This window comes from Corythoichthys intestinalis, chromosome 11, assembly GCF_030265065.1.
Source record: "Corythoichthys intestinalis isolate RoL2023-P3 chromosome 11, ASM3026506v1, whole genome shotgun sequence".
Classification (NCBI taxonomy): Eukaryota; Metazoa; Chordata; class Actinopteri; order Syngnathiformes; family Syngnathidae; genus Corythoichthys; species Corythoichthys intestinalis.
Window position 1 is genome coordinate 44,555,180 of NC_080405.1, and position 27,226 is coordinate 44,582,405.

General features: G+C 40.7%; 1 protein-coding gene across 2 annotated transcripts in view; it reads left to right on the top strand.

Moving 5' to 3' along the window:
- The window catches only part of ankrd50 (ankyrin repeat domain 50), a 64,046-nt gene extending 37,111 nt beyond the window's left edge, over positions 1-26,935 (top strand). For both annotated transcript variants that reach the window (XM_057849944.1, XM_057849945.1), the window contains one exon: positions 21,202-26,935. In XM_057849944.1, the coding sequence (XP_057705927.1) occupies positions 21,202-24,698 (3,497 nt within the window). In that variant the 3' untranslated portion in view covers positions 24,699-26,935. The remainder of the gene's footprint in view (positions 1-21,201) is intronic.
- The last annotated feature ends 291 nt before the right edge of the window (positions 26,936-27,226 follow it).

The window sequence follows — 27,226 nt, forward strand, 5'->3', positions numbered from 1 at the left end:
TCAATTAAACGAATACTCGAAAATTTAATTTGATTTTTTTTTTCTTTTTCTAATCGAATACTCAAGTTAATCGAATAATTGTTGCAGCACTAGTCGAGTTCTTCCTGGGCACCAACATCACACTATGAGCGTCGACTATTGCTATACTCGAACTGCCTGTGGCCTGGCTGCCGGCAGCCGTTTCACTATTATAGACTCCATCACGTTCGCTTGTAGCGTTAGCATACGGGTTGATCGCGACGGGCTTCTTTTTGTTTGATTTTTTTTTTATAGCCACGTGACTTTACATGTAAGCACACTGGCTGTACTTTCTTAAAGGGGAATGAGCATAGCCGAACAACACATAGTCAAAGCGGTCTGAAAAGATGTTATTTTTTCTTTTCATTAAAAAAACGAAATTACCGACTTGGTAAAAATTCCGTTGGTCATCGTGAACCATTTCGGTACCGGTATATTTTCGGTAAACCACCAGCTCCATTACTAATTTGCTTTTGCTGTGTAAGTGATTCAATCCTACTGTCAAAAGAGTGACATACCTTTGACTTTGACATTGGACCCAGAGTTTTTGACTGCTGTTTGTTGGTGCAGTAAAGATAATGTCAACAAACAATCAACTGGTTCAGACAAGTATGAGTATCATTCACAGCGCTGGAGTAGACTGTGACTATGAAAGGAACCCTCTGCAATCCCTTTTACACGAGCGCGTTACAGCTTTGCACTTTTACAGCGAGTTCAATGAGGTTAATTTCCCCAATCAGGACATCCATCATTTCCTTTGTTACGCCAATTTGATTCTTCCACAAACTTTGAATTAGCCACACATTCATATTCACATTAAGCCCCCAACTCCCTCCACCATCACTACTACCACATCCCCCTTCAGTAATGAATCACAGCTGTAATTAACTCTGCGATAGTCCTGGCTCAGGCTGGGGAATGTGAATCAAAGCATGTGGCCGTTTTAAAAAGACCACTCATCTTGTCAGGCATGTCTGCGGGAGGGAGTGGGCTCTAAGATGCCACAGTTTAGGGCTGTTTGACCTAAACTAATCAGGTGGTCTTCCACCACGTCATGTTTTACAGCTCTCCTTAGTCATCCCAAGGAAGAGACAGTAAAAATTCCTACCTACAGTACTGTACAATAAAAGCAACATGTGACTCAGGGTTGATTCTTCTGTCAGAATGAGCGTACTTAGCCCACCCTGGGAATGACGTGAATAACAGCCTTCACCTCACTGCTCCCGCAACCGTTAATGGTGCGTTCTTTTTGCCCAGCTGCCAAGAAACGCAACTGATATACTGCCAACAATCACAAAAGAGAAGAGTCTGTTTAAAGCACCCATGCATCTCTCAAAGATGTCCTTTGTCATGGAGTCCTGCACTGAAATCTAAGCAAACTGTCCCCGCAAAAAGGTCAACATCATTTTTAAAATCTCCGTGTATAAACATTCTTATTCGTGAATTAATTTTTTTTTTTTGCTGCGTCATTTGGAGGTCACGGCAAGAGCTTCTGGCACGCTGACAACACAAATAGTTATAAAGCAGCAAAGTTGTTTTACTTCTTCTGGACTGCAGGAATGCTACCCTAAGAGAGACAAAGATGCCTTTGAATCATCTGTAATCCACTTGTTTAGATAATGGAGACCTCCCGACGCAAAAGACCGGCTATAACTAAATAAATCGAGCGCTTGATGAATTACTGTAGAAGATCTGAAAATAATCGGCATTAATTTATTGTTCGAAACCAAAAGAAAATCTTGGCAAATGCCATTTAAAGGAAATTACATTTCTGAATTGGACCCTTTCTTTTTCCCAATTCTCTTCAGTCGCACTGGAGATGAGACACTTGATTTTAATAATTGTTAGTTCTGTATGCGAGAACCTTGTTTTACAGTTTACAGTAAAAGGCTGTAGAATTCCAAATCAACCCAAGGCATGATAAAACAATGGTACAGTGGTATCTCGACATACCAACTCATCGACGTACGATCCTTTCGACATCCGATGTAAAATTTGATTCGTCATTTGTCTCGACATATGACGACATGTTTGAAACATGACAATTTACAACAGCGTCACAATTTCATTGTTTTCACACAAAACGGCATGATGCTGGATTTTCTTGTGGGAGAAATCAACATGAGTCCCAAGAAGGTTAGTGCAGGGGGTGGAAAAAAAAGAAAAAGGTGTTGCTTACCATTGAAATTAAGATGGAATTGATAGAAAAATATGAGTGTGGTGTGCGTGTCAGTGACCTAGCTCGAACATACAGCCGGAAGATGTCTAAGGTTTTGACGGTCCTCCTCCTCTACCTCCACCCGCCGTCTGCTCGGATTATTACTATGTAGCATCGGCAAGGAAGTCGCCAGCTTCGTCAGGTTTTTAATCAATTATATCAGAACTTTTGCAACACAATGCGTCTACTGTCTGCCGTAGCCAATGCTAACAACAACAGAACATAAAAGAGAAAGTTAAAATTGTCCACACTTCTGCACCTCTCTCACTATTCATCAGTCACACAGTGCGTTCAGGAACAGCATGCAAAACACAACCGTCACATTAGAAACCGATTCGTTACATTATTATTATTGTTATTACGCTTTGTATTTATAACATATTTGTTTCGCTATGTGTAATTGCTATTTCTAATTGTACCTGCGGTATTTATGAAGGTTTTTTGGGCTGTAGAACAAATTAGTCGAATTATAACTTATACTTGTGGGAAAATCCCGCTCGACATACGATCATTTCAATTTACAAAGCAGGTCCTGGAACGAATTAAGTTCATATGTGGAAGTACCACTTTATTCAGTTACAGTTTAGTTGTCCCCAGTGTAGCAGTCGCTAAAATGTGCTCATGCCAGTGTCCGGCATGTGTATTTACATCCAAGATTCATGCATGAGATGTCGTCTCACAGGCTGCAAATCAACTACTACTTAAAACGAGTTGAAGACCAAAATCCTGGCTGAATACAGTAATTTCACCAGCATGCAGTCTGATGGTTGGCTAAATTACAGGTCTACCTCTACCGACACCACTGCAGTGACATGGCAGACGAATCTGTGATGCTCCTCGGTATGTGGCATACCTTTGCCAAGTACTTACTCTGAGCGTTTTTCTGTTTCCAAGGCACTTAGAGGTAGACTTGTCAGATTATGCTTTGATTAAAGGGTGTTATAGTTAGGACTTAATTAGACTTTAGTGTGGATAAATACAGAGGGAATTCCTGGCACATTCGGCCTGTTGTTGCCCTCATTGCTTATAAGTAGCTCTTTTCTGCCTTATGACCTGCTTGCCAGTGATAACTGGCAAGCAAGCTGAACCGATTTTGCCCTGGTGATGATATTTTCTTTGTTTGGAAGAATTCCCCTTGAAAAACTCAGATCTTCCTGGTGTTGTTTTTCCTGGATAGAATAAATTAAACGTGATGTGTGTATTTGTTGTGCCGGTGATAGGAAACGTGGTGAAATGCTTTAACACTGGGTCAGTGGGAAGTCAGTGAGTGTATTGATGAACAAAAACCCAAGGACAAGTGTTAGGAAACTAGATCATGCATAAAGTCGAAACTAGCAGCACTCACTGAGGCTTTTCACACTTTAAGCGAGAGGTGTTTTTAATGTAATTGCTACATTGACATTTTATGTTAGATTCATATTGTTTATTCTGTAGTTAGCTGCATTTATTTAAAGACGCTGGGTTTAGACAGGCTACTGTTAAATATCAAAGTGCTTGTGTTAATTCAATACAGAGGCTCTTCGGTTCTGTTCAAAGTCTTCCAAAGTAGTAAGTTTCCATCAGCAAAAGGTTGTTTGATTAAATACGAAATAGGTGATCACTGAGATCGAACTCATTTTTTTTTTAATCTACAGTCTCCATCTCAAAATCGCCCAGTCTTAAGTAACCCCCACGGTAGTGTATATATTGTTCAGAAAATGTTCTGCCAAAGTAATTATCTCCCCAGATGTAGTTCAGCTATCCATCACGGAGTCCTTCTCTTAAAAGCAAACTAGCTGAGACTTACTCACTTGTGACAAACGCAAAACAAGTAGGCTGCTCTATTTCATCAACCATCAATCAACTTAACCCTCTAACAACTGAGCCTACTTTATCCGAATTTCTTAAATGCTTTTGATGTTGCCTTTATATTTCAAAGAAAAAATTGTTCACAATGGCCTGGTTGGGTCACTTTTTTCAGGACACCATAACTTTCATGTCCAAACTGTTGTTTTCTTCACTGACCATATATAATTGGACCCAGAAAGAAAAAAAATCCCAAAATCTTTTGTCAAAATTTGTAATATTGATGTCCCATTGACAACCAAACATCCCTGACGAACCGTTTTGAATGGTAAATGGTGTTATACTTATATAGCGCTTTTCAAGCTTGATAATATTCATTCAGCTTGTTAGGATAAATATTTAACAAACAAAAAAATAAGACTGAATAATTTTATATTTGACAATTCAACACAAATAGCAGGTATGGTCCTAGGCATTTTTTGCCTTTACACATACAATGGTCAAAACAGGTTATATACAGTAGACCAACAGTGCAAAATAGTGAATATATGTATAAATACATACAGTATATACAGTGGGGAGAACAAGTATTTGATACACTGCGAATTATCTGCCAATTATCTGTATTACTGTATTATCTGACACAAAAAGGGTTTGGAGGGTACGTCTTTGTGAGGTTAAGTGTTGCACCTGCTCTCAGACCCTCAATTTTGTCAATTTTCAAATTGTCCTATATACATGTGTGATACATCATTGGAAAGATTAAAATCCCAAATTTCTGGGGGAAGACAAATTTTGAACAGGAGGGCATTTAAATTTTTTTTTTTTTTTTTAAACCGCAAAATCCTAACTGGAGGTAAGAGCACGCAAGAGCAGAATTAAAGGCGCCACGATTTTAACGAGATATTATCGCGTACTTACCTCTTTTCGATCCAAAAACTCCATGTAGCATGTATCAGCGAGTGTCAAGACACAGCTGTAAATGGCCACAGCCAGATTTTGGCGGATTTTATGGGTGAAACATGGTCATATAACAAGACTCACAATGCAGAAATCGCAGAAATCAAGGAGTGGTTGAGATGTTCATTTTCATGTATTTACTCTTTAAAACATTTTTTTTTTTTCAATTTTTCTTTGTTTGGATTGATTATTTATCATCTATTATATCGGAGAAAATGCGACAGTACCAAAAAAAAATACAATTAAGCGATAGTTATGAGGTAGATATCCGTGACTTTTTTACAGACGCCATTTTTTTCATTGTGACATAATTTGTTTAAAAGTTTAAAATATGTGAGTGAATAATTTTTTTGAAGTCGTTTTTTTTTTTTTTTTTTTTTTAAACGAAATATGAGACATTAATTAATAATTCTAAGCTAAAAACGACAGGCATTTTGAATAATAAATATAATTAATTACCTTCGTTTTATGGCTGGGTTGAAACAAAAGCGGTTGCGCGACGTCTGTAAACGGGGGTTTTCTGGGTAAAACGGACAAATTAAAAATAGTTCGGGTGCTTAATGCGCCATGAATCTGCTATGGCAGCATATAGACATATTTTTCTATAAAACATAACAGTTGTTTTGGCTTAAAATACAGCAGTTTCTTTTAAAGAGGAGTGCAAGAGCAGAAACTGCTTTTTCAGTCTTGTCTGTTTTCCGCCATATACAAATTGAAAAGATTGATAGTGAAAAAAAATCAAATTTAACATTGGAAAAAGTCTTTTCAAAAATATTGACAACAAACTAGTTCAGTTCTATTTTTTCAGGCATGCCACTCAGTTCCCTATAGAACAAGACAAAGGGCTACGTCATACACTAGGTCACATAGCCCACTCTTCCGCCGTTTGCACTGTCAGCCTTTCACTCTTCCCAACACGCCAACTCATCTGAGGAAAACAACGACAAATGTGGTCCTCCGCGAGTTGATGAAATAATGCATTAGCTTGCGCTAAATTTAGTTTTCGACTCATTCTGCACGTTTCAAAGTTGCTCGCTCAATCCAACCGACCGTCGCTCGCGAGCTCGCCTCCCTCTCCTTAGGTGGCGCCTCGCTCGGCAATTTATTAAAAATGTTCACATTACGTCCGTCCTTCGTGACTTCACAATGGCTCCTGGGATATGTAGTCTTTAGTGGTGCTTTCGGTTTTGAAAAAGGACAAGAAATGATGTGAATACGGTCATAAACACATGGTCCATACAGCGGTTTACTGCTTATTTATAGGGGCAGTAAAACTATAAAACTCAAATGTCTTTATCTCCCGTTTTACCTGGTCGATTGACTTTAAGTAAAAACAGGCATGGACTTCAACTTCCGCACTTTCAAATGAGACCAACAAGTGGCACTTGTGTGACGTAATTATAGAGTGATGAGGCTTCAAAGATGATACACGTAAACGTGTCGCCGCCGACATGTCTGGTGTTAAAGGGCTTAAAGAAATCATGGATTAATCAGTAGCCATTATTGTGCCTATTGTTCCAGTTTATAAGATGTAATTCCAACTTTTGCAATGGAGCAAGTCTTTTTGGAGATGTACTGTAGGTTATTTGAGCACTTGTCAAATCGCTCAGCTGTGCTGTTGAAAGAAGCTATATGAGATGCGATAACTGCAATACGTTGGAGTGGCCAGGTGCACCCGCTTTACAGATCAGTGTCCCGTTGCATCGTAATGAGCTTCTGTCACTCAAAAGTCGTAGGTCGGGCCACTAAACTGTGTTCTGTACTTTGTGTACCCCCACCTTACTCCTCGCCGCAGACCTGTTCAGTTATACCACAACAGGTTTGACAAGAAACGTGTTGTTTGCAATTCAGCGGCATGCATGTTTGAGCTTGAGTGTCGCCTTAGGCGCGACATAATTAATTGAAACGACTTGAATGCAGTGCCGCAAAAACGATTTTCTCCAATGGTCTCTCTGTAGTGGGATAAACAGAGAGCTTAGCAAACAACAAAATTGCTCTCAGATAATATAACCACTCTTGTCTGCAGTCCTTAGTAAACTTTGGTCCTCATGTAGACTTCGCAGAGTTTGGCGCTCCAGTGTTTGCTGGAGCGACGCAGCTGTCGAGCAGACGTTGTCGTGCACGGTTTTGCCGGCGCATCTGAGGGCAGCCAGGCTTATGTTTCGGTTTTTTTTGCTGATCCACTGACCCGAAGACGCAGTCCAACGTATGGAACAAATGGTCCAGGTGATTTGAGACCTTGCACCTCTTCTTTAAATGCTCAGACCACCACTTTGCACCGACACGCACAAGGCCACTGCTTCGTTTGTAAATTTGGGTTAAAACAAAAAAAAAAAATCTCCCAGGCAAACAGTCCCTCTTTTGTACGTGAAGCTGTGTCTCCTGTGGCTGGTATCCAGTTCTGTAACAAGCAGCAGCTGGCTGAGAGGCTTTTTTACTCTGGCGCTGCATCCCTCACACTGATGAATGTGGCATTTGTTGCTTGTTTCGCTGCCACTATTGTTCGGACCTAAAAACGACCACACAGCTACTACACTCAAGGCTTTGTTTACCGGACAAGATGAAGTTTTTGATAGGCTTCAATAGCCTAACTACATATTGAATTCCTGTATGCTGTTTAAGTGGAATTCCGTCACGTGTTGGAGTCGGCGTTTGAGTGAAATGTTGGCAGCTAATATAGTGACCGTCAATCTTAAAATAATAGTTGATATATCTTCAAGGTATACAAGGTGTTCTCAGTATTGGTAGGTACTGACTAGACATGTACAAGTTTTACCGTGACATGAAAACATAAAGGTTTCAAAACCGCAAAGATTTTCCGTCATACTGTCCCTAAGGTATTAGCTATTTTTTATATCCCAAAAATGCGTGGAGAAATCCCTCGCTTGCAGCTGCAAGGCTCAACCCTCCCCCACCGATTGTTGCTCAGTGTCAGTGAGTCAGCTGTGCTACACGATGGCTAGAGGAGGTGAAACTCCTGACGTTTTTCCTCCATCGAAGAAAATGAAAATGCTGGTATGGGAATACTTCGACTACTGAAAGGTTACAGACGGTCGCGGCTTAGAGCAGGGCCAACAGACATGTAAGACATGCTTGCGGCGGGTGGCTGCCAAGGAGGCAATACCTCCAATATGATTTCGCATTTATACAAAATTAAAGGTTAGTAAACACTGTCATGAACATTTCCCACCAGGTACGAGAGTTAACTCCAGCGTGTTTAGTGTGTCTAGCGGTGGTAAAACGTGTTTTTTTTTTCTCTGTGGCAACTGTCTGTGTTGAGAAAGAGAGGGTATGTAAAATGTAAACATGATATGAGTCATAAACATGCTTTTTATGGAAAATATTTCAATTAATTTTGTTCTGATAGTAATAATTTTTGAGCTGTGGCTGTGGGTTTAGCCCAGTGCTTCTCAATTATTTTCTGTCACGCCCCCCAAAGAAGACGTAAATGTTTCGCGCCCCCGCCCAAACTCTCTGCCGCCACTGTAAATAGTATCATTTGTCTATAAAATTACTATTATAAATACGCATCTGTCTAACATTGTGTCCTTTTTTTCTAATAAAGAAAAAAAGTAACATAGATCAACTTGTAATAAAGTATAACTTTATTAACATTGTTTTGTTTGTGCATCAATTTGTCTGAATTAAAAAAAAAAAAAAATTCACATCCAAACTAAAAAATACACTCAAGGTACATTTTTGACCATTTGACACTCAAGGTACATTTTTGACCATTTGATACAGAAAAAGAAAATGTAATAAAATCAGTAAATAATAACAAATTAAAATTGATTAGAAACATTCACTCATGAGGACAGTATGCCAAAAAATTTGACCGAAAAAACAAAACTGAATAAAAGAAAAAAAAAAGTGTCCTTGGACAGGACAGTTTTTATTTTTGCTGCTCACAGTATTTACCTCCTTTGCAATGGTGTGGAGTTATTTTGCAATGAGCATGCTAACAATGCTCACTGGTTTACTGATGTAACACTGACAAAGCAGGACGATTGTTGGCAATATTCGGCACGTTTTCACTGAAAAAATCCAGCGGCTTAACAATGAGATTGGGGTCTAATGTCTTTAAGTGGCGTCTTAATTGATTTGGCTTCTGGCTGTCTGCTATAATTATTTTTAGACACAGTAAACAGTAGTCTTTCATCATCACCCACTGTATTAAAAGTCAAAGCTAAAAGGCAAACGGCACGAAAAAAGCGCATTCACGGCGGCCGAGGTAGAACCGTAGGTGAGGGCGGTCGTCGTGACGATCCCAAGCCGAAAATGGCACTTCTCGGGCGGCGACGTGAGAACCGGACAAGACAGTGGGTCGCTGCGTGAGTGAGTCCGGTCGGAAAATGGATTTCGAAAACGGCGGTGGCACACTGCTCTTCATATCTGTTGTCTGTGTGTGCTGAGTGCTCTTCCTTAGTTCAAAAATACTGCGCGCACTCTGAAAATGAGAGCGCCACTGCCACCTACTGAGTGGATGTGCAAGTACACTTTATTCCAGTCCGGCAAAAAAAAAAAAAAAAAAAAAATACATGTTCCCCGAGGTCACATGCGCCCCCCCTGGCATCGCTCTGCGCCCCCCCAGGGGGGCGCACCCCACTATTTGAGAAGTACTGGTTTAGCCTCACCTAAAGGACTGCATTTATTTAAATTTTATTTAGAATATTTTGTTATTTTTGTAAATTTATTTTAACTTAACATTATACTTATGTTCCATTTTGCTAATATGTTTGGAAAATAAACATCCTGTTCAATGGAAAAAAGTATTTTTTAGGGTTGTTCCGATCATAGTTTTTTTGCTCCCAATCCGATCCCGATCGTTTTAGTTTGAGTATCTGCCGATCCAGATATTTTCCGATCCGATTGCTTTTTTTTTTTTTGCTCCCGATTCAATTCCAATCATTCCCGATAATTTTTCCCGATCATATGCATTTTGGCAATGCATTAAGAAAAAAATGAATAAAACTCAGACGAATATATACGTACATTCAACAAACAGTACATAAGTACTGTATTTGTTTATTATGACAATAAATCCTTAAGATGGCATTTACATTATTAACATTCTTTCTGTGAGAGGGATCCACGGATAGAAAGACTTGTAATTCTTAAAGGATAAATGTGACTTTGTATATTGTGACTAAATATTGCCATCTAGTGTATTTGTTGAGCTTTCAGTAAATGATACCGTAGCCATTCAACTTCTGCCCAAATGCATGAACCATGTGGAACCATGACTGTGCGTCGTGGTACCAATTGATATATCTTCTCTGCGTTGGGAAATAATATAGGGTGGTAAGGAAAAGATCAACTACGACCTTTCTTCCCCACATTGCTTCCCACGATTATTCTAATCGTTGGGAGAGGGATTGTAAGGCTTTAGCTATTTTAAAAAAAGGCTCCAAAGGCTGCCAGAATTCACTCTACTCATTTTACGCTGCCTTTTCGTTCCATAAACTGTATGGGTAAAACGGCACCATTATAGATTGAACGTGACAATGCGTGAGTGGGTCGTGCAGCGCATGTGTTAATTGCGTTAAATATTGTAACATAATAAATGTAAAAAATGTTAATTCTCGCCGTCGGCGCGATAAATTTGATAACCCTACCTTAAGCTTAAACTAAAGACTCTGGAAGAGTGTAACACATTATGTCTGTAACTTTAAATCCAATTAGAAAACGATTTAATTAAAAAATATATATATATATTAAAAAAAGGCATGTCCGATATTTTTTTGCCGATTCCGATACTTTGAAAATGACGTGATCGGACCCGATCGATCGGGACATCTCTAATTTTTTTTTTTAACCCAGATATTCCAAAGTAACACATTTTTAGCTGTAATTGCAATACTGTGATACCGTGAAATCATGATATTTTTGGCTTAAGGTTATCATACCATCAGAATATCAGACAGGCACATGCCTAGTCCTGACATTTGAAATGACAAAGTGCAAAAAATGACTTTACTGCTAAGTTTTTTCGTAGCTTTCAATGCGTGTAATAAGTTGAAAACGTTTTGCGTAACCCTGATCGTTCTTAGGACTTTCAGCTTTTGTTTTTGAACTATTGGGCCCACCTCATCCTCGCTCCTCGGGAGGTTCCAAGTGACTGTCCTAACAATTATTGTGTCCGTAACCACAGACTGTTTTGCCTGCAGTAAAAAGGCCAATTTTATTTTGTTATCACAGCTAGTAGCATCTTTTAATACTAGACTGTGTGCTCACACGGGATCCCTCGGTGAATAAAACCTATTAAAATCCATTTCAAGGCAAAACATTACTTTTTCATCTGAGCCCTTTAATGGCCTTTTCCCCTCGACTAAGCCTGTGGCTTTCCCAGCTGGCACAAACCCAGCATGGCCGTAGAAGGCTCATGTCCTGAGAGTCGGTGACGTCAGAATTTTACAGTCAGGCTAACTAAACCATCAATCCAACCTTAAAGAACTTTTAAAGCCTGAGATACTTAAATAAAAGACCTTTAGTTGTATTACCCTCAAGTTTTTCTGATAAAAGTTGGTGGGACTAATGCCAAGCAAATGATCTCCCAAGTGGCTGTCACGATGAGTAATCACAACACATTTTTTGGTAGTCACGTATCTTTCCGAAATTCCGCAATTGTGATTTGATGGATTTTTGGAGTTGGAACTGGAGCAAAAAGTCATGCAGACAAAGAAAAGCAAGGGAGGGGGTAAGGGGAGTAGAAGGCGCATGGTGCAGTGCAACAATGAACTGAAAGTGGGTTAGGGTCATTGAGTTTTTGTTGTCATGAGCACTCTCTGATTAGCAAATGGAAGTTTCTAACAGTAACAATGGAAATGTGTCCATTAAGTTCATACAAAACAGATGAATTGAAGTTAAATATTTTTAGACAGTCTATTAAGAAGACATAAAGTTCTCAAAGTCAGTTCCAATATTAGCAGGAGAGTGGACATGGATTGCTTGTCCTTTGAAATGGCTGCTTTGCGCAACATGTTGGCTATCTATCCTCCAGGTGTGGCTTCACTGGCTCTGTGGGAGTATAATTCCACAAGCCCGCTCCAATCCAAACAGTAGCCCCATCTTTGGCAGCGGTTTGATTCATTCTACCGGTACATCTTCTGTTAGAGGTATTATTTACAAGTGAAGTCGGCGTTCTCGCGGTTACTTGAAAAGTCTTAAAAGGCATTGAAGTTGTGATTTAAAAAAAAAAAAAAAAAAAAAAAAGATAAGTGTTAGTATGAGTTAAAATAATTTGATATTAAAACCCCCTCTTGATGTTTTCATTTTTATACAATTTGTAAAATTAGTTGAACTAGTGGGTCGCCGTTGTTGTTGACGTCACAGGGTGGTTATATCACTGGACTACACTGCTGGGCTTCCAGAGTATGACTACTGACATAAAAATGTCATCTGTTCAGCCCTTTCAATTTGAACCCGAGAGGAACATTAATGAGCTGGACAGCACTGTCAATATTTCACAAAACGAGTAGTGAAAGCAAAATTAATAGGAAAGACAGGATGAGACGAGACAAGAGTTGGACAAATCCGTTGTTGTGCCAAAATGTGCTACGCCAGCGAAATGTCCTACAAGAGTTTGACACCCAAAGTACTACCGTGCAGACAGAACACACTAAAGATGCCTTAAGAAAATACTTAAATGTAGTAATATCAAATATGAGTGGTTTAAATACGCTACGTGACTAATGTGGTCAACAGATCAACAATCTGCTTTAAAGCTACCACAAGAAAACACAATGCTTAGAAGTATGAGAGGGAAACACATGCAAAAAGTATTTTAAGGCAATGAAAAGGTAATAAAATAATTAAAAAAAAATAAAAAGTAAGGATTCACCGCTTCTAACTGATGTGCGTATGTGTTGGACGTCTTGTGGTGTAAAAAATCAAGGCAAGCAACGAAGGGATCGAGAAAATAAACTGTCAAATGGCAGCAAGTCAATATCAAAGCAACCTGCCTAGGATCGGTTAAAGACACTGCTGATGAGCTGGAATTGGATGCAGGTACGATGTCGGGAGCTCATCCCACAGCTCTGTAACAAAACAATCTGACCATCGCTTTGCTTGCTAGCTAGCACAGCTATTCTCCCATTCCAGGCCAACTACATCATCACCCCAAGCGTCCATTGCGCGCATAAAACATGGTGCCCTCCTTAGGTTAAAACATGTACTAAATATTATGGATTTTTAAATCAATGGCAATATTTTATGTTTCTTATAACATATTTTAGTAAAAGACAACAATTGTGGCTTATTAGAGCCTACAAGTCTTTAAGTCCGAGGTTCCCCTTTAAATCTAATTTTCAAAAAGTTTAGAAAATGTGAATACATAAGCATAAGCATGCCTTGCTATTATTTATTTTTCCAAAATTTTCTGATATACTGTTATGAAAACATAAATATCATGATAGTTAATAGAGGTGCAACAATGAATCGATTAATCAACAACTATTTTGATATCCAGTTAATTGTTTAGGACCTTCTTCACATTAAACTTGTCTAAATTCTTCAAATTATAAAATCCATATAACTTATCGGTTGTAAATATTATCAGATTTTTTCATTAAATCAAAGTAGGACATGAACAAAAATCTGCTTTTACTTTGGAAAACAACATTTGACATCTTTTCCCATTTTTGGACAGCTTAACGTCTAAACTAGCTTCTTAATAAGGCTGCAACAACTAATCGATTAAAATTGATTAATAAATTAGTTGCCAACAAATTTGATAATCGATACAGCTGTAGACTACAGTCAGGAAGCTGTAAAAAATATTATTATTGAAGGAAATTATGATCAGTTTTGTCTTAATTGTTACTTACAACATGCCTAAAACAACTTCAAAGTAAGTTATGAAGGTAATTGAAAAAGGTGTCATTTATCCGATTAATCCATTAACAGTTTAATTAATTGTTTGATTCATTGATTATGAAAATAATCTTTTTTTTTTCGTTTATTTGTTGTTTTGTAGAATATCTTTGAATGATTTCTTGACCAATGTATCGATAATCGTTGTATTGCCATTTTGTGAGATTATCATTATCGTGAGCTTTGTATTGCGAGGTACCAAGAGGTTCCCACCCCTTGTGTACATCTCAACTCAATGTTACAAAGGGCTGTTTAAAAAAAACATAAAACAGTGCAGATTGGGAAAAAGATAAACAAAGACAAAGATACATTATGTCACAAAATCCCTCAGTGAGTTCTTTGGGTCACGTTTGCCCTGAAAACTGTGGGAATTGTAAATCTAGGCACACAGAAATGCTCTCTAGAGTGCACTCATCCCACTGATTACAGATGGCAATAACATGCATGGATGTGCATCTTGGAGAAAGCCATTTCGGAGCTCTTTTACGTCTCCAGAAAGTAATTATTCCTAAAGACGTTCATTAAGCCTTGTCTCTCAGCAGAGGGCCTGCGATTGACGCACACTGTGCACAATTAGCGAGGCGATGCTTCCCGCCTCCCCGCCCTCGTCAGCTCCCTATCACCATGGTCATGTTGTGCTCTTAACCTTTTACACCAGTTATGCCCGCCAAATATGAGAGCCAAACGACATGTTTTCTTTCAACAGAGGATACGTATTTCTTTGCCTCAGTCTGTTCTTACTTCATATGACTGTGTATCTGTTGGCACGGTATTTGTTTTGGCCAAACACATTTCTCACATTTTATGGAGTCCTTGCGGTCATTCTTTCATTCGAGTTGACATCTCTACTGTAACGTATGCATGCTCGACTGTTAAAACCACCTCCACAGTAAGAGCATCCCGTGAGTTTACTCGGCCCAGATTTGTTTTCCCTTCACTGCTTATTGCCCGAGTTCAAAGATAACGGCTTCTTGATGGGCTTTCCTGCCAGCAACTAGAGGGATGGCACACTCATTTCCTCTGCAAGGATGTGTTTCGGTCAGTTATGTCGTGCCTTAGGAAATTGAAGATTTGCTAAATCCAGGTTATGGTTTTAATATCATTTATGAAATACTGGACTTCAAACATTCATTATTATTAAATATACCAATGGATAAATGCATACATTTATTGTGGTTAACTCCAATACTTAACACTGTGCAGGGTTTCCCCGAGGATTTTTTGAAGCTGTGGTGGTGGGCTGCATCAGAGTCAGATAGCCTCATTATGTCGTGCCACGCCGAAATTTTTTTTTTCCCACGTTTTTGCCCCCCAAGAAGAATCATAACTAAGATATATTTGAAATATTTCATTCAAGCTAATGTTGTAGCTCTCAGCAACGGTAAATGTACGTAAAATGCGTAGCTGATTACAGTTACGTTACACTATGTAATAATACTTTTTTTCTCGTAGCAATAGTACGACTTACATCTCGTAGTGACCCAGGGGTCGGCTACCCATAATGTTGAAAGAGAGCAACTCGAGTAACTCGAGTTTAAAAACTGATCCGAGTAATTTTATTCGCCTCGAGTAATCGTTTATTTTGACAGCTCAAAGCATCACGTTTTGCTCAGACTACTTTTAATGGGGGACAACACGCTGATGTCACGTGCGTAGAGAAAGAAGAAAGAAAAAACAAAAACAAATGACGCCGACGTTGCTAAATACTAGCCCGCACGATGCTACGTTGGTAGCAGGTAGCGTCTGATGAGTCTCATAGAGATCACATGTATGTTGAACTAGATGCGCATGACAGACTCGGCTGCGTCTGGGCAGCGTTAGTAAACAGCAGCCATCTTAAAGCAGTAGGGCGCTAAGCGCTAATAAAGAGCGCTAAGTGCTAATAAATAAGTAACGTAACGTTAGCCCTGCGGAGGGCTAGGTTTCTATTAATTATGACCACTGTCAATGCGTGGCTAACGTGTCTTACATACAGGCTTTAACATAACATAGCGATGTGGAGTGATGACGGTGTAAAATTAAAACTCAATAATGCTAACTATCAATTTTAGCTCAGTAGTCATTGCTGGATAAAACACCAAGTAGCACTGGTCCCTAATGTGCACCAATACAGCCTGTATCATACATTTATTTTGAACACTGCAAAAACTCAAAATCCTATCAGGACTTACAGTTTAGACTAACTTAAAACTTAACTAGAACTTAAAAATGGCTTGTCACAAATAGAAATTCAATTGAAACACGTGGGAAAAAATCCTAACTTTTAAGTGATGTGTGTTATCAAGCGTAACAGCATTTTTAGGTGTATAAATATATATATACAGTATATATACAGTATATACAGTGGGGAGAACAAGTATTTGTATATGAGTATATATAGTATATATATATTACTATATATTTATATATATACATATATACTAAAGATACACGATAATATCGGCTGCCGATAATTATCGGCCGATAATGGCAATTATGACGTCACACAGATAATACAGATAATAAAAAAATCAACCGATAATGCAATCCGATAATTATATACTTGATTTAGCCTCCAAATGTGCGCAACCAAGCAGTTTTCTCCACTTCTTCACTGCCGCCTGCTCAACCCCTCCCCTCTCTGAAGCCCCTGTGGGAGGAGGGGTTTAGGAGTATGGCGTCATAGAGGAGGCGGTGTTACACATCAGTGTTGAGGCGCTCTCACTAGCGTGCGTTGCTTTTCCCGTGTGTGAAATGAAATAAACGACGCTCTCGCCATCTACAAAACAGTTCCTCAAGGCCTAAAGAAAGCGTCCTCATTGAACACCACTAGCACTAACCCAGCAGCCATTTAAAACTGCATCACAATGATTTTTGGAACGATTATGCTGCTGCTAGCACGAATGCTAAAGCTATTGTTAACAAATAAACTATAAAGGAAGCTACGGGGCTTGTGACGATAGAGACGCTGCGGTCCTCCCGGAGTCGGGGTGTTTGGGAATGCAGCCCAAAGCGAGTGGTAAACTCCCATCTATGGCTAAACACCTCACGAGATCGATAGTTGACAAGTAGCTGTCTTCCGACGGAGCCCGCCGGTCCGGCAGGCCGCCGCCTCGCCCTAGGCGGGTAGAGCATGAGAGCAGAGCCATGCACCTCCTGCGCCGCAGCGAGCCGGTTGACAGAACACCGGCCGGGGCGGGCGGATATACGGTACGAACTTTGCTGCCGCCGCCACTCCGGTTCAAGACAGAGGCCTGGCGCGGGTGCTAATTTGACAGCCGGGCGGACTGAAGGGCACAGGCGGGAGGAAATTCCCGAAATGACCCGATAGCCAAACCCCTGGATGAAAAAATAATGCAGTTTATACGACCACGATTCTTCGTGAAAGACATGTCGATCACATCAGTTTTACCACGGACATTTACACAGGTGATGTCAACAAACCATGTTTATCATGACGGCACAGTGGTTAGTTGATAATTGTAACATGCACCAAACGACACAAAGAAGTCATCCAGTCAGTAATGCATTCAGTACGCTTTAAATTTATGACGTCTTAATCAGATCATTCTTCTTAAATCTAGTCAAATAAATTTCCCCATCTTGTTTGAGTGTTGAAGACTAGTTGAATGCGCCAGATTATTCCACTTACTTGAACTAAATATTGCAATTTCTTATTAAGCCCAAACATCTAAAAAAATAAGGTCATTTTTCACCTAAATCAAGAAAAAATTGCTTTCAAATAATGTTTTGAACCATACATATTCTTGAATAAAGAACATATCTGACAAGTTTTTTTTTTTTTTTTTTTTTTTTTTTTTTTTTAGGATTATATATAATAATTTATTGCTTAAAATAAGGCTGTTAATCTTATTTTCAGCTGGCCATTTTTCTTCAAGAAATCTGAGTGAAATATACTTGAAGTGCTGGCAGTTAATTTAACTTATTTCCAATAGATTTACACTGAAAACAAGGGACTTTAACTCGTCTTAAGGAGCTGTGTTTTTGCTTTGTAGTAATGTTATACTTTAGGAATGGCATACTTTTAAAGCCATTTTTGTGCAACTTATGTATTTACTCTGTAAGTAATTGTTGCCAAAAGTTTACCATTACACAATGTCAGACAATCTGTCTTTATTTAGATGTTGGAATTTACTACTACTACTACTTGTTCACATTTGATGTTGAAAAAAATAGAGCAATATTATTTTTGCACAGCAATATTTTCTCTTGTGTATACTTTAAAATTTTACATAAATCTTTAATAAAATTATCGGCTTGACATTATCGGGTATCGGTTGGAACGAGGAGGAAATTATCGGTTATCGGTATCGGCTGAAAAATGCATTATCGTGCATCACTAATATATACTATATATTTTATATATATACAGTGGGGAGAACAAGTATTTGATACACTATTGGCAGTGTATCATTTTTTTTTTTTTTTTTTTGATAAGATCTAAAGGTTTTTTGAGTGAAAGCAGTGAATTAGTCTATTTTTTTTTTTAATTCTAGTTACATCTGAGATGCAATTGTTGGCTGTTTTCAACAATATACATCGACAATAAAGACATTGATTGCCTGAAAATGGTTCAAGATTGGATGAAATGTCTTGTTTTCTTATGTATATTTATAATTGCTCTACACCTAAAAATATATTTGTTTTATCCAATTACTCGATTAATCGATAGAATTTTCAGTCAATTACTCGATTACTAAAATATTCGATAGCTGCAGCCCTAAATGAAAGCAACACCGGCTGTATCGATATTAGCCTACTATCAAAATGACTAAGTTGTCTTCAAATACTTAATTAGCCTTCATGATTAAATGTTTATTTTCCCTGCAGTGGATCCAATAGAGATTGCCATACCATTTGACTACTCTGTTGTACGATGCCACCTGAAGTTTAACTTAATTATGATATTAATGAATTGGAAGAATGTGTCATGTTTGTCCGCCTACAGAACCCATATAAAAAAATATATATATATTATATATATTTCCGTCCCCCATCTTTTTCTATTCTCAAACATCTTTGAAAAAGATCCAGGGACCCACTAGGGCAGCTCTAAAGAGCCGCATGCGGCTCTAGAGCCGCGGGTTGCAGACCCCCGCGTAATCCTTCTTTTTCCATATATTTAGCCCTAATACGTGCTACATTACCACAACACTTATGGTCCTTCTTCAACGGACCCATTTCAAGGAGTAGGGGGGAAATTCTAATAGCCGTGTAAAGAGTTTTACTAGTTACGGTGAGAAGGTGAATATTTTTGGGGGGGTTGTTCGTGAACTACATTTACACGCAAGCGCACATCGAGGTACCATTAACCTAGCAAGGAGAGGGATAACAGTCATTTTTGGAGTGTCCCAGAGCTCGCAAAACTTGAAAAAAGCGCATTTATCACGGTTTCGTCAGCCGTGATTGCGTCGGCCGAAACAGCCGGATAGCACAGATTAAGTACGCCTGCCCCTCATTGTCGAAGTTCGCGCGGCGGCGCTCTGGAAATCGAGCAAGGCTCTCGGCGCAAATTCATTCAAACTTGGCCTTCCGTCCAAGACGCCGTCCACCGCTCACTTTCGCCAAAATGTCCGATCGAAACTACTGTAATGCCCTGGATATGGGGAAGAAGGAGAGAAGTCTGTATTGGCTCGCCCACTTTATAGTGGTAACAATAATAAAGAAAAACAATTGCAAAATAACAGCGGGCTGCCTGCTCCTTCTCGCTTCCTTCTACGTCACAGCTCGTCTTGTAAGGAGGCCTCGAATAATTACGGACATTGCAATACACAATGAATAGGTTGCCGCTGAACCCTTCACACTAGGCAGCTGCTAGTTTGAAACGGCTTAAAAAAATTTAAATGATAATAATTGTTTTTTTGTTGTTTTTTTAAAACGTCTCATTTGCAAGGCGTTGCAGCTTTTATTTTAGTGTGGAGTGCCGCCACAATATCTTGTATGTAAGGGAAACCCTGCCGTGTGTAATTCTAAGCATGTGATCATCTTCATACATACAAACAAAATCCCCTCCGTTTTATTTCGTCCACTCTGCATGCTTGTGCCAATTCTGCGTTCTGATGGTAGTAACACTTGCCACACCCCGAATCAAATGATTAATACGTGAAGTTTTATCCTACCTAAAGTATAGACACTTTTTACACCGACATGATCCAGTTGGTCACATACTAATGAGAGGCTAATGGCTTGTAATGGCAAGCAAAAATTAAAGGACATTCGGGGCGTTTTCAACAGAAATTGTCTTCCAAACCTGGTATTTCAACAGAAATTGTCTTCCAAACCTGGTAAAATAATATCAAAGGTTAGGAAAGAAAAGTCAAATACATTGATGGAAGGTCACCTTTAATTTAATGTAGTAATATTTAGAGGTGGGAATCTTTGGGCACCCAACGATTCGATTACAATTACGATTCAGAGGCTACGATTCGATTATAAATCGATTATTTATGCCCCCCCGCTATTAGCTGCTTTTAATGTTTTGTACATTAGTTACAAAAACTGTAAAAAAAAAAAAAAAAAAAGCCTCGCAGGCTTAAATAAACAACTATTTCAGTATCACGTTAACAGTTAAAAACAATAAATAATATACTCAATATACCCCATTCTGTATCAGCAGCTTTAAAATACGTTCAATTAATTTAATGTTGTGAATCAACCGTTAAAGTTGTTAAAATTGCTCCCGTTATTCCATAATTTCATTTCCCTTTTGTCTACTTTCGACATGTGAAAGTTTTAAAACTATTTTAAAGATAGATTCAAGTCAATATTTTACCGATTTAGGAGTATTTTAGATAAAAAGTTAATTAGGTTCGCTTGGAAGGTTCGCTACAACAGCCTTGCAGGGAAGTCTACTGGTTTAAGATGGCAGCCGTTTACTAACGCCCGCATCTAGCTTTCTGTACATGTGCTGCTAACGCCACCAAGTCTATTTTGCATCTAGTCCTATATAAATATCATATTTACCGTACCATTACGTGGACGTACTTTGTAGCAGCTGTCGGCAGCAGTCAGGTATGTTGTTGTTTTTTTATCTCGCGGCATGAGTTGAGCTAGAGCCGTGAGTTGAGCATTGGCATTACCCGAGGGGCTGGGTAATGACAAGCATGATGTTTAGCTACTCTCGCTCCGTTCCCCATTGCATCCCGCTGAGTGTGTTTTACTTCAGCTTTACTTGACATATTTCAATAATCGGAATTTGGATGTTTGTGAATCGTTCTCGAATCTTCCACGGCCGAATCGCGAATAATCTAAGAATTGGAAATTTCGCACATCTCTAGTAATATTGTTTAATGCCTATATTTTATGACTTTTTCATTCATCTTAGTATACTTTTTTTTTTCTCTACCCAGGATTCCGCAAAATCAGCCTTGATGATCTGCGCAAGGCCTACATCGTCAAGGACGTGCAACAGTACATCCTCCACCGTCTGGACCAGGAGGAGGCCCTGAGGCAGCATCTCACCAAGGAGACTGCAGAGATGCTCAACCAGCTCCACATCAAAAGCAGCGGGTGCTTCCTTTACCTGGAGCGAGTGCTGGACGGTGTGGTGGAGAACTTCATCATGCTGCGTGAGATACGTGACATCCCGGGCACGCTCAACGGCCTCTACCTGTGGCTTTGCCAGAGACTGTTTGTCAGGAAACAATTTGCCAAAGTCCAGCCCATTCTCAACGTAATCCTGGCCACGTGCAGACCACTCACAGTCAAGGAACTGTATCACGCTGTCTGGACCAAAAACACTACACTGACAATGGAAGAGTTTCAGAAAAAGATGGACATCCTCTCCAAATTGTTGGTAGACGGTTTAAGGAGCACTAAAATCCTTTTCCATTACAGTTTTGCCGAGTGGCTGTTGGACGTAAAGCATTGCACACAAAAGTACCTATGTAATGCCGCAGAGGGGCATCGGATGTTAGCTATGAGTTACACCTGCCGCGCAAAGCAGCTCAAACCCCTGGAAGTGCAGGAATTTGCTCTTCACTTGGTCAATTCCAATCTGCAAATGGAGCCATTCAATCTGGCTCTTTGGATGGTATGGAATGGGACCCCTGCCAAAGACTCTCTGACCGCCTCCATACCAAGGGAGCAGGAGGTTTTGCAACTTCTGGTCAAAGCCGGCGCTCACGTGAACAACGAAGATGACCATGCCTCATGCATTGTACAACAGGCACTTGAGAGAGAGGACTCCATACGGACTTTACTGGACAACGGTGCCTCTGTGAACCAGTGCGACTCAAACGCTAGAACTCTACTCTCCAATGCAGCATACAGCGGCAACCTCGATGTCGTTACCTTGCTCATCTCCAGAGGAGCTAACATGGAGCTGGAGGACAACCACGGGCAAACAGCGCTCACCCTTGCCGCCAGGCAGGGCCACACTAAAGTGGTCAACTGCCTCATTGGCTGCGAGGCCAATATCAATCACACAGATCATGACGGTTGGACTGCACTGCGCTCCGCTGCGTGGGGGGGACACTCTGAGGTGGTGTCTGCTCTGCTGTATGCCGGCGCCAAAGTAGACTGCGCTGATGCTGACGGCAGGACGGCCTTGAGGGCGGCGGCTTGGGGGGGCCACGAGGACATAGTTCTAAATCTCCTTCAGCATGGAGCAGAAGTAAACAAGGCTGACAACGAAGGAAGAACGGCCCTCATTGCCGCTGCATACATGGGACACAGGGAGATAGTGGAACACCTCCTGGACCACGGGGCGGAAGTCAACCATGAGGATGTTGATGGTCGGACTGCTCTCTCGGTGGCAGCTCTCTGCATCCCAGCCAGTAAAGGCCATGCTTCTGTGGTGAGTCTTCTCATCGACAGGGGGGCAGAGGTGGACCACTGCGACAAAGACTGCATGACTCCTCTCCTGGTGGCTGGCTATGAGGGACATGTGGATGTTGTTGATCTGCTTCTGGAAGGAGGCGCTGACGTAGACCACACAGACAACAATGGGCGCACGCCTCTTCTCGCCGCTGCGTCCATGGGCCACGCATCTGTCGTCAACACACTGCTGTTCTGGGGCGCGGCGGTTGACAGTATCGACAGCGAGGGCAGGACAGTGCTGAGCATCGCGTCCGCTCAGGGCAATGTGGAGGTTGTCCGGACTCTGCTGGACAGAGGTCTGGACGAGAACCACCGTGATGACGCGGGATGGACGCCTCTACATATGGCATCCTTCGAAGGACACCGGCAAGTGTGCGAAGCCCTTATCGACCAAGGTGCCCGATGCACAGAGGTGGACAATGATGGCAGAATACAGCTGATACTAGCTGCGCAAGAGGGACACTATGACTGCGTCCAGATCCTCCTAGACAACAAGTCTTGTATAGACCAACGAGGCTACGACGGTAGGAACGCGCTCAGAGTGGCAGCCCTGGAAGGTCACCGGGACATCGTGGAGCTTCTGCTGAGCCATGGTGCCGACATAGACCACAAGGACGCTGACGGACGCCCGACCCTTTACATCCTGGCGTTGGAAAACCATCTAGCAATGTCGGAGTACTTCCTGGAGAATGGTGCCAACGTAGAGGCATGTGACATGGAGGGCAGGACGGCACTCCACGTGTCCTGCTGGCAGGGTCATTTAGAGACTGTGCGGCTGCTCATCAACTACCATGCTGATGTCAACGCCAGTGACAACGAGAAGCGCTCTGCTCTGCAGTCGGCTGCTTGGCAAGGACACACCAAAGTCGTGCAATTCCTGATAGAAAATGGCACACGGGTCGATCACACGTGCAACCAGGGCGCGACAGCCTTGGGCATTGCTGCCCAGGAAGGTCACATCGACGTGGTCCAAATTCTTCTTGAAAATGGTGCCGACCCAAACCACGCCGACCAGTTTGGACGCACAGCAATGAAAGTGGCAGCCAAAGGTGGACACTCAGCCATTATCAAACTTTTGGAAAAGTACGGCGCCACAACTCTGAACGGCAGCAATCCATCTCCAGTGCATACTATGGATGACAAAATGACTGGGAAAATGCAGTCACTCACCATCAAGTCTAGTAGTTCCGGCAGCACCGGCGCAGGAGACCTGCAGCCGACGGGACGCACTCTCACCAACGGGCCCGTCCACGCATTCAGTTCGCCTTCGGAATCCCCCGACTCCACAGTGGACAGACAGAAATTATCACTGTCTAACAATTCACTAAAGAGCTCCCAGAATTCCTCCCTGAGGACCACATCATCTACAGCCACGGCACAGACTGTTCCCATCGACAGCTTCCACGGCATGACTTTCACCGAACAAATCCAGCAGCACTCGCTTCCCCGCAGTCGCAGTAGACAGTCTATCGTCTCGCCTTCCTCCACCACAAAATCTATCAATCAGCAGCCACCGCCATCGCCCTCCAATGATTTTGACTGGTCAATGCTGAAACCTGGTCTCAAGTCAACAAAGGGAACCAAGATTGTAAACGGCATGGCAAACACCAAAGGAGGGTTAGACAAGAAAAAATCTAAGAACGCTGGGGCTATGCAAGGCCAGGTCCTTGAGTACGAGATGACCCAGTTGGACAAACGCCTCGCCCTCAATAAATCGGCCGCTAAAGACTGCAAGGTGGTGATCGGAGGCTCGGTGCAGCAAGATCAGCTTTTTATCCACAAACAAAGCTGCGCTGAAAAGAAACGCAATGGCATCATGACCAACCCTAATTACCACCTCCAGGGTCACCAGGTCTTCCTGGGACGGGTGTCGGTTCCTCGCACCGCCCAGAACCGAGGTCACCACCAAGACGTTCTTGAAAGCTACCCTGTCGGGGAAACGGAGCTAAGTCTTAAACAAGCCCTCAGACTGCAGATTGAAGGATCAGACCCCGGCTTCAACTACAAAAAGGAGACCCCTTTATAGTTGTTGCTGTCAAAGATGGCACATTGCAGTGACCAACTTTTTGGTTGTTGCCAGACTGGATCTAATCAGACTTGCATGAAGAATGTTCTCCATCTGGACCGTTTCCTCCTTGAGAAACACTCAAACTTTCCCTGAATGCCGATGTTCGCAAACGTGCCAAAGCAACTGCATTGGCAACATCTTAAAAAGTAGAAACATTACTGTGGTGGGTGTGGGGGCTGTTGCCTAAAGGCTTTCTGTGAACTGATACTCAATGTGCCTACATTCTGTTCCAGCCTTTTCCGTGCGAATATATCATTATAATTTAATATAATGCTATTTAATTAAAAAAAGAAGTGTATGCACTTTGAAAAGAGTCAAATGACAGATGTGCTTTTGTTTTATTTACTCTGTAAGGCCACCCTTATTTTAGCCGCAGTCTGTCACTATTGTTTTATCATTGTTTGTTGGCCGTGTAGCGTATGAACACCAGGATGCGGTATCGATAGGCCACCTTTCTCCAAATGTTTCTTTACGTTCTTGTTAAAAGTAGCCCTGGCATTTTTTTTTTATTGCACCTGTTTGTTCAGAGAGTATATTTATTTTTTTTGGGAAGGGTGGGGGGCACCTTTTGTTGCTTTCCGCTCTACCATGGTGCTGTTATGTTCCAACAAGTTGCCTGCAGCTATTTTTGGACTTTTGTTGTGTTCTAAGTGTTTAATTACAAAAGGATAACAAAGGTATTTTTGTCCCCATGGGATTTTTCTTTTTTTTTTCTTTTTAGTTGTGTGTTTATATATAGTATATATATATTTTGTGAGTGCATAAGAATATTTAAATATATTCACGGTGTTATCATTCGCATTGGTTTGGTGCTAAACTGAACGCAGTTCCGTTGTAATACTGATAAGTGGGTTGGGTGCGAGAGACACAAAAACTGATAATAAGGGGGTTCAGAAGTTACTCTTAAGAGCCAAAGTTGAGGGAAAAACAGTCTGTTGGTCAAAATGGGACCTAAAAAAATACTTAACATGTGTTTATCATCAAGTCTGCAGTTCCTGGCTGTGACATGTTTTTGCATCATGCTATGCTATTTTTCTCCAGGGACTACAATCATGGCAACCTATCGCATGTACAAACACTTGAAATTACTCAGTTTGGGAGGGAAAAAAATTGATCAGTTCAACAGCTCATTGTGTTTTTGTCAGACATCTTAGTGTGATCCAGACTGTAAATATCTCATAATGTTCTTTAACTTCTTGTATTATATCAAGTGGATTTCCCCTCCATGTATATTAAAAAAAAAAAACGCTTAATAAACATATTGGCTTTACTGCTGGGAAAAAATACATTTTGTCTTTTTTATCCAGGACTTCAAGTAGACATTACAACTCACAGGAAGGCAACAGATGTTGAATGTGAAGTCTCATGCATAAATCAAACAGAGTGATGATAAAAGTATTTAAGTGATTGAATTCCTACAAATAAAACGCAACTTGTGCCTTATTTCTAACACGCTTCATCCAAAGACACGGAGTTGTTCGCCTAAGGATGTAATGTGTCCTTCACATCGCACCATTTTCTCGCTGATGCTCCACTTGCTGATTAAAGGGCGAGGTGAATCAGCCCCCCGCCATGCCGTCTCACAGCTGTGTGTGGGCAAGTACACACATACACACACAAGGATGCGTCATGCGGCATTTTTTCGTTCCACCTTGGCCACCCGCTAAGAGTGGATTAAGCTCCAATGCTGCAGAACTTTTTGCTGCAAGGTAGCAACAGAGGTGGCAGAAGTAGTCGCGCTATACATAAATACACGTACAGATATGTGTGGATCTGTAAACAAGACTACTAAAAAATATATAAATATTATAATCAAAATATTTGACACATTTACTTAAAATATAGTCAAGCGTGATATGCATTTAAAAAAGTAAAAGGTAAAAAATATTATTTTTACTATGACTTATTTACAAGACACACACAACATAATACAGTATATTGCAGAGACAATCCAACATTGTTTCAATACATCAAGGGTCTTGAAAAAGACATGCTAAAATAATAATACAAATATGAACAATTTAAGAAGCCAATGCAATTTATAGTCAGTTCATTAGAATTATAGTAATTAAAATAGCAGATTGAGTCTGTTAAGTATTATATGATGAATTGTAATAAAATTTGAGATACAGTGGGGCAAACCACTAATTGTGCAAGTTCTCCCACTTGAAAATATTAGAGAGGCCTGTAATTGTCACCATGGGTAAACCTCAACCATGAGACAGAATGTGGAGAGAAAAAAAACAGAAAATCACATTGTTTGATTTTTTAAAGAATTTACTTGCAAATCATGGTGGAAAATAAGTATTTAGTTCATCTAAATACTTTGTTATGTACCCTTTGTTGGCAACAACGGAGGCCAAACATTTTCTGTAACTCTTCACAAGCTTTTCACACACTGTTGCTGGTATTTTGGCCCATTCCTCCATGCAGATCTCCTCTAGAGCTGTGATGGTTTTGGGCTGTCGTTGGGGAACACGGACTTT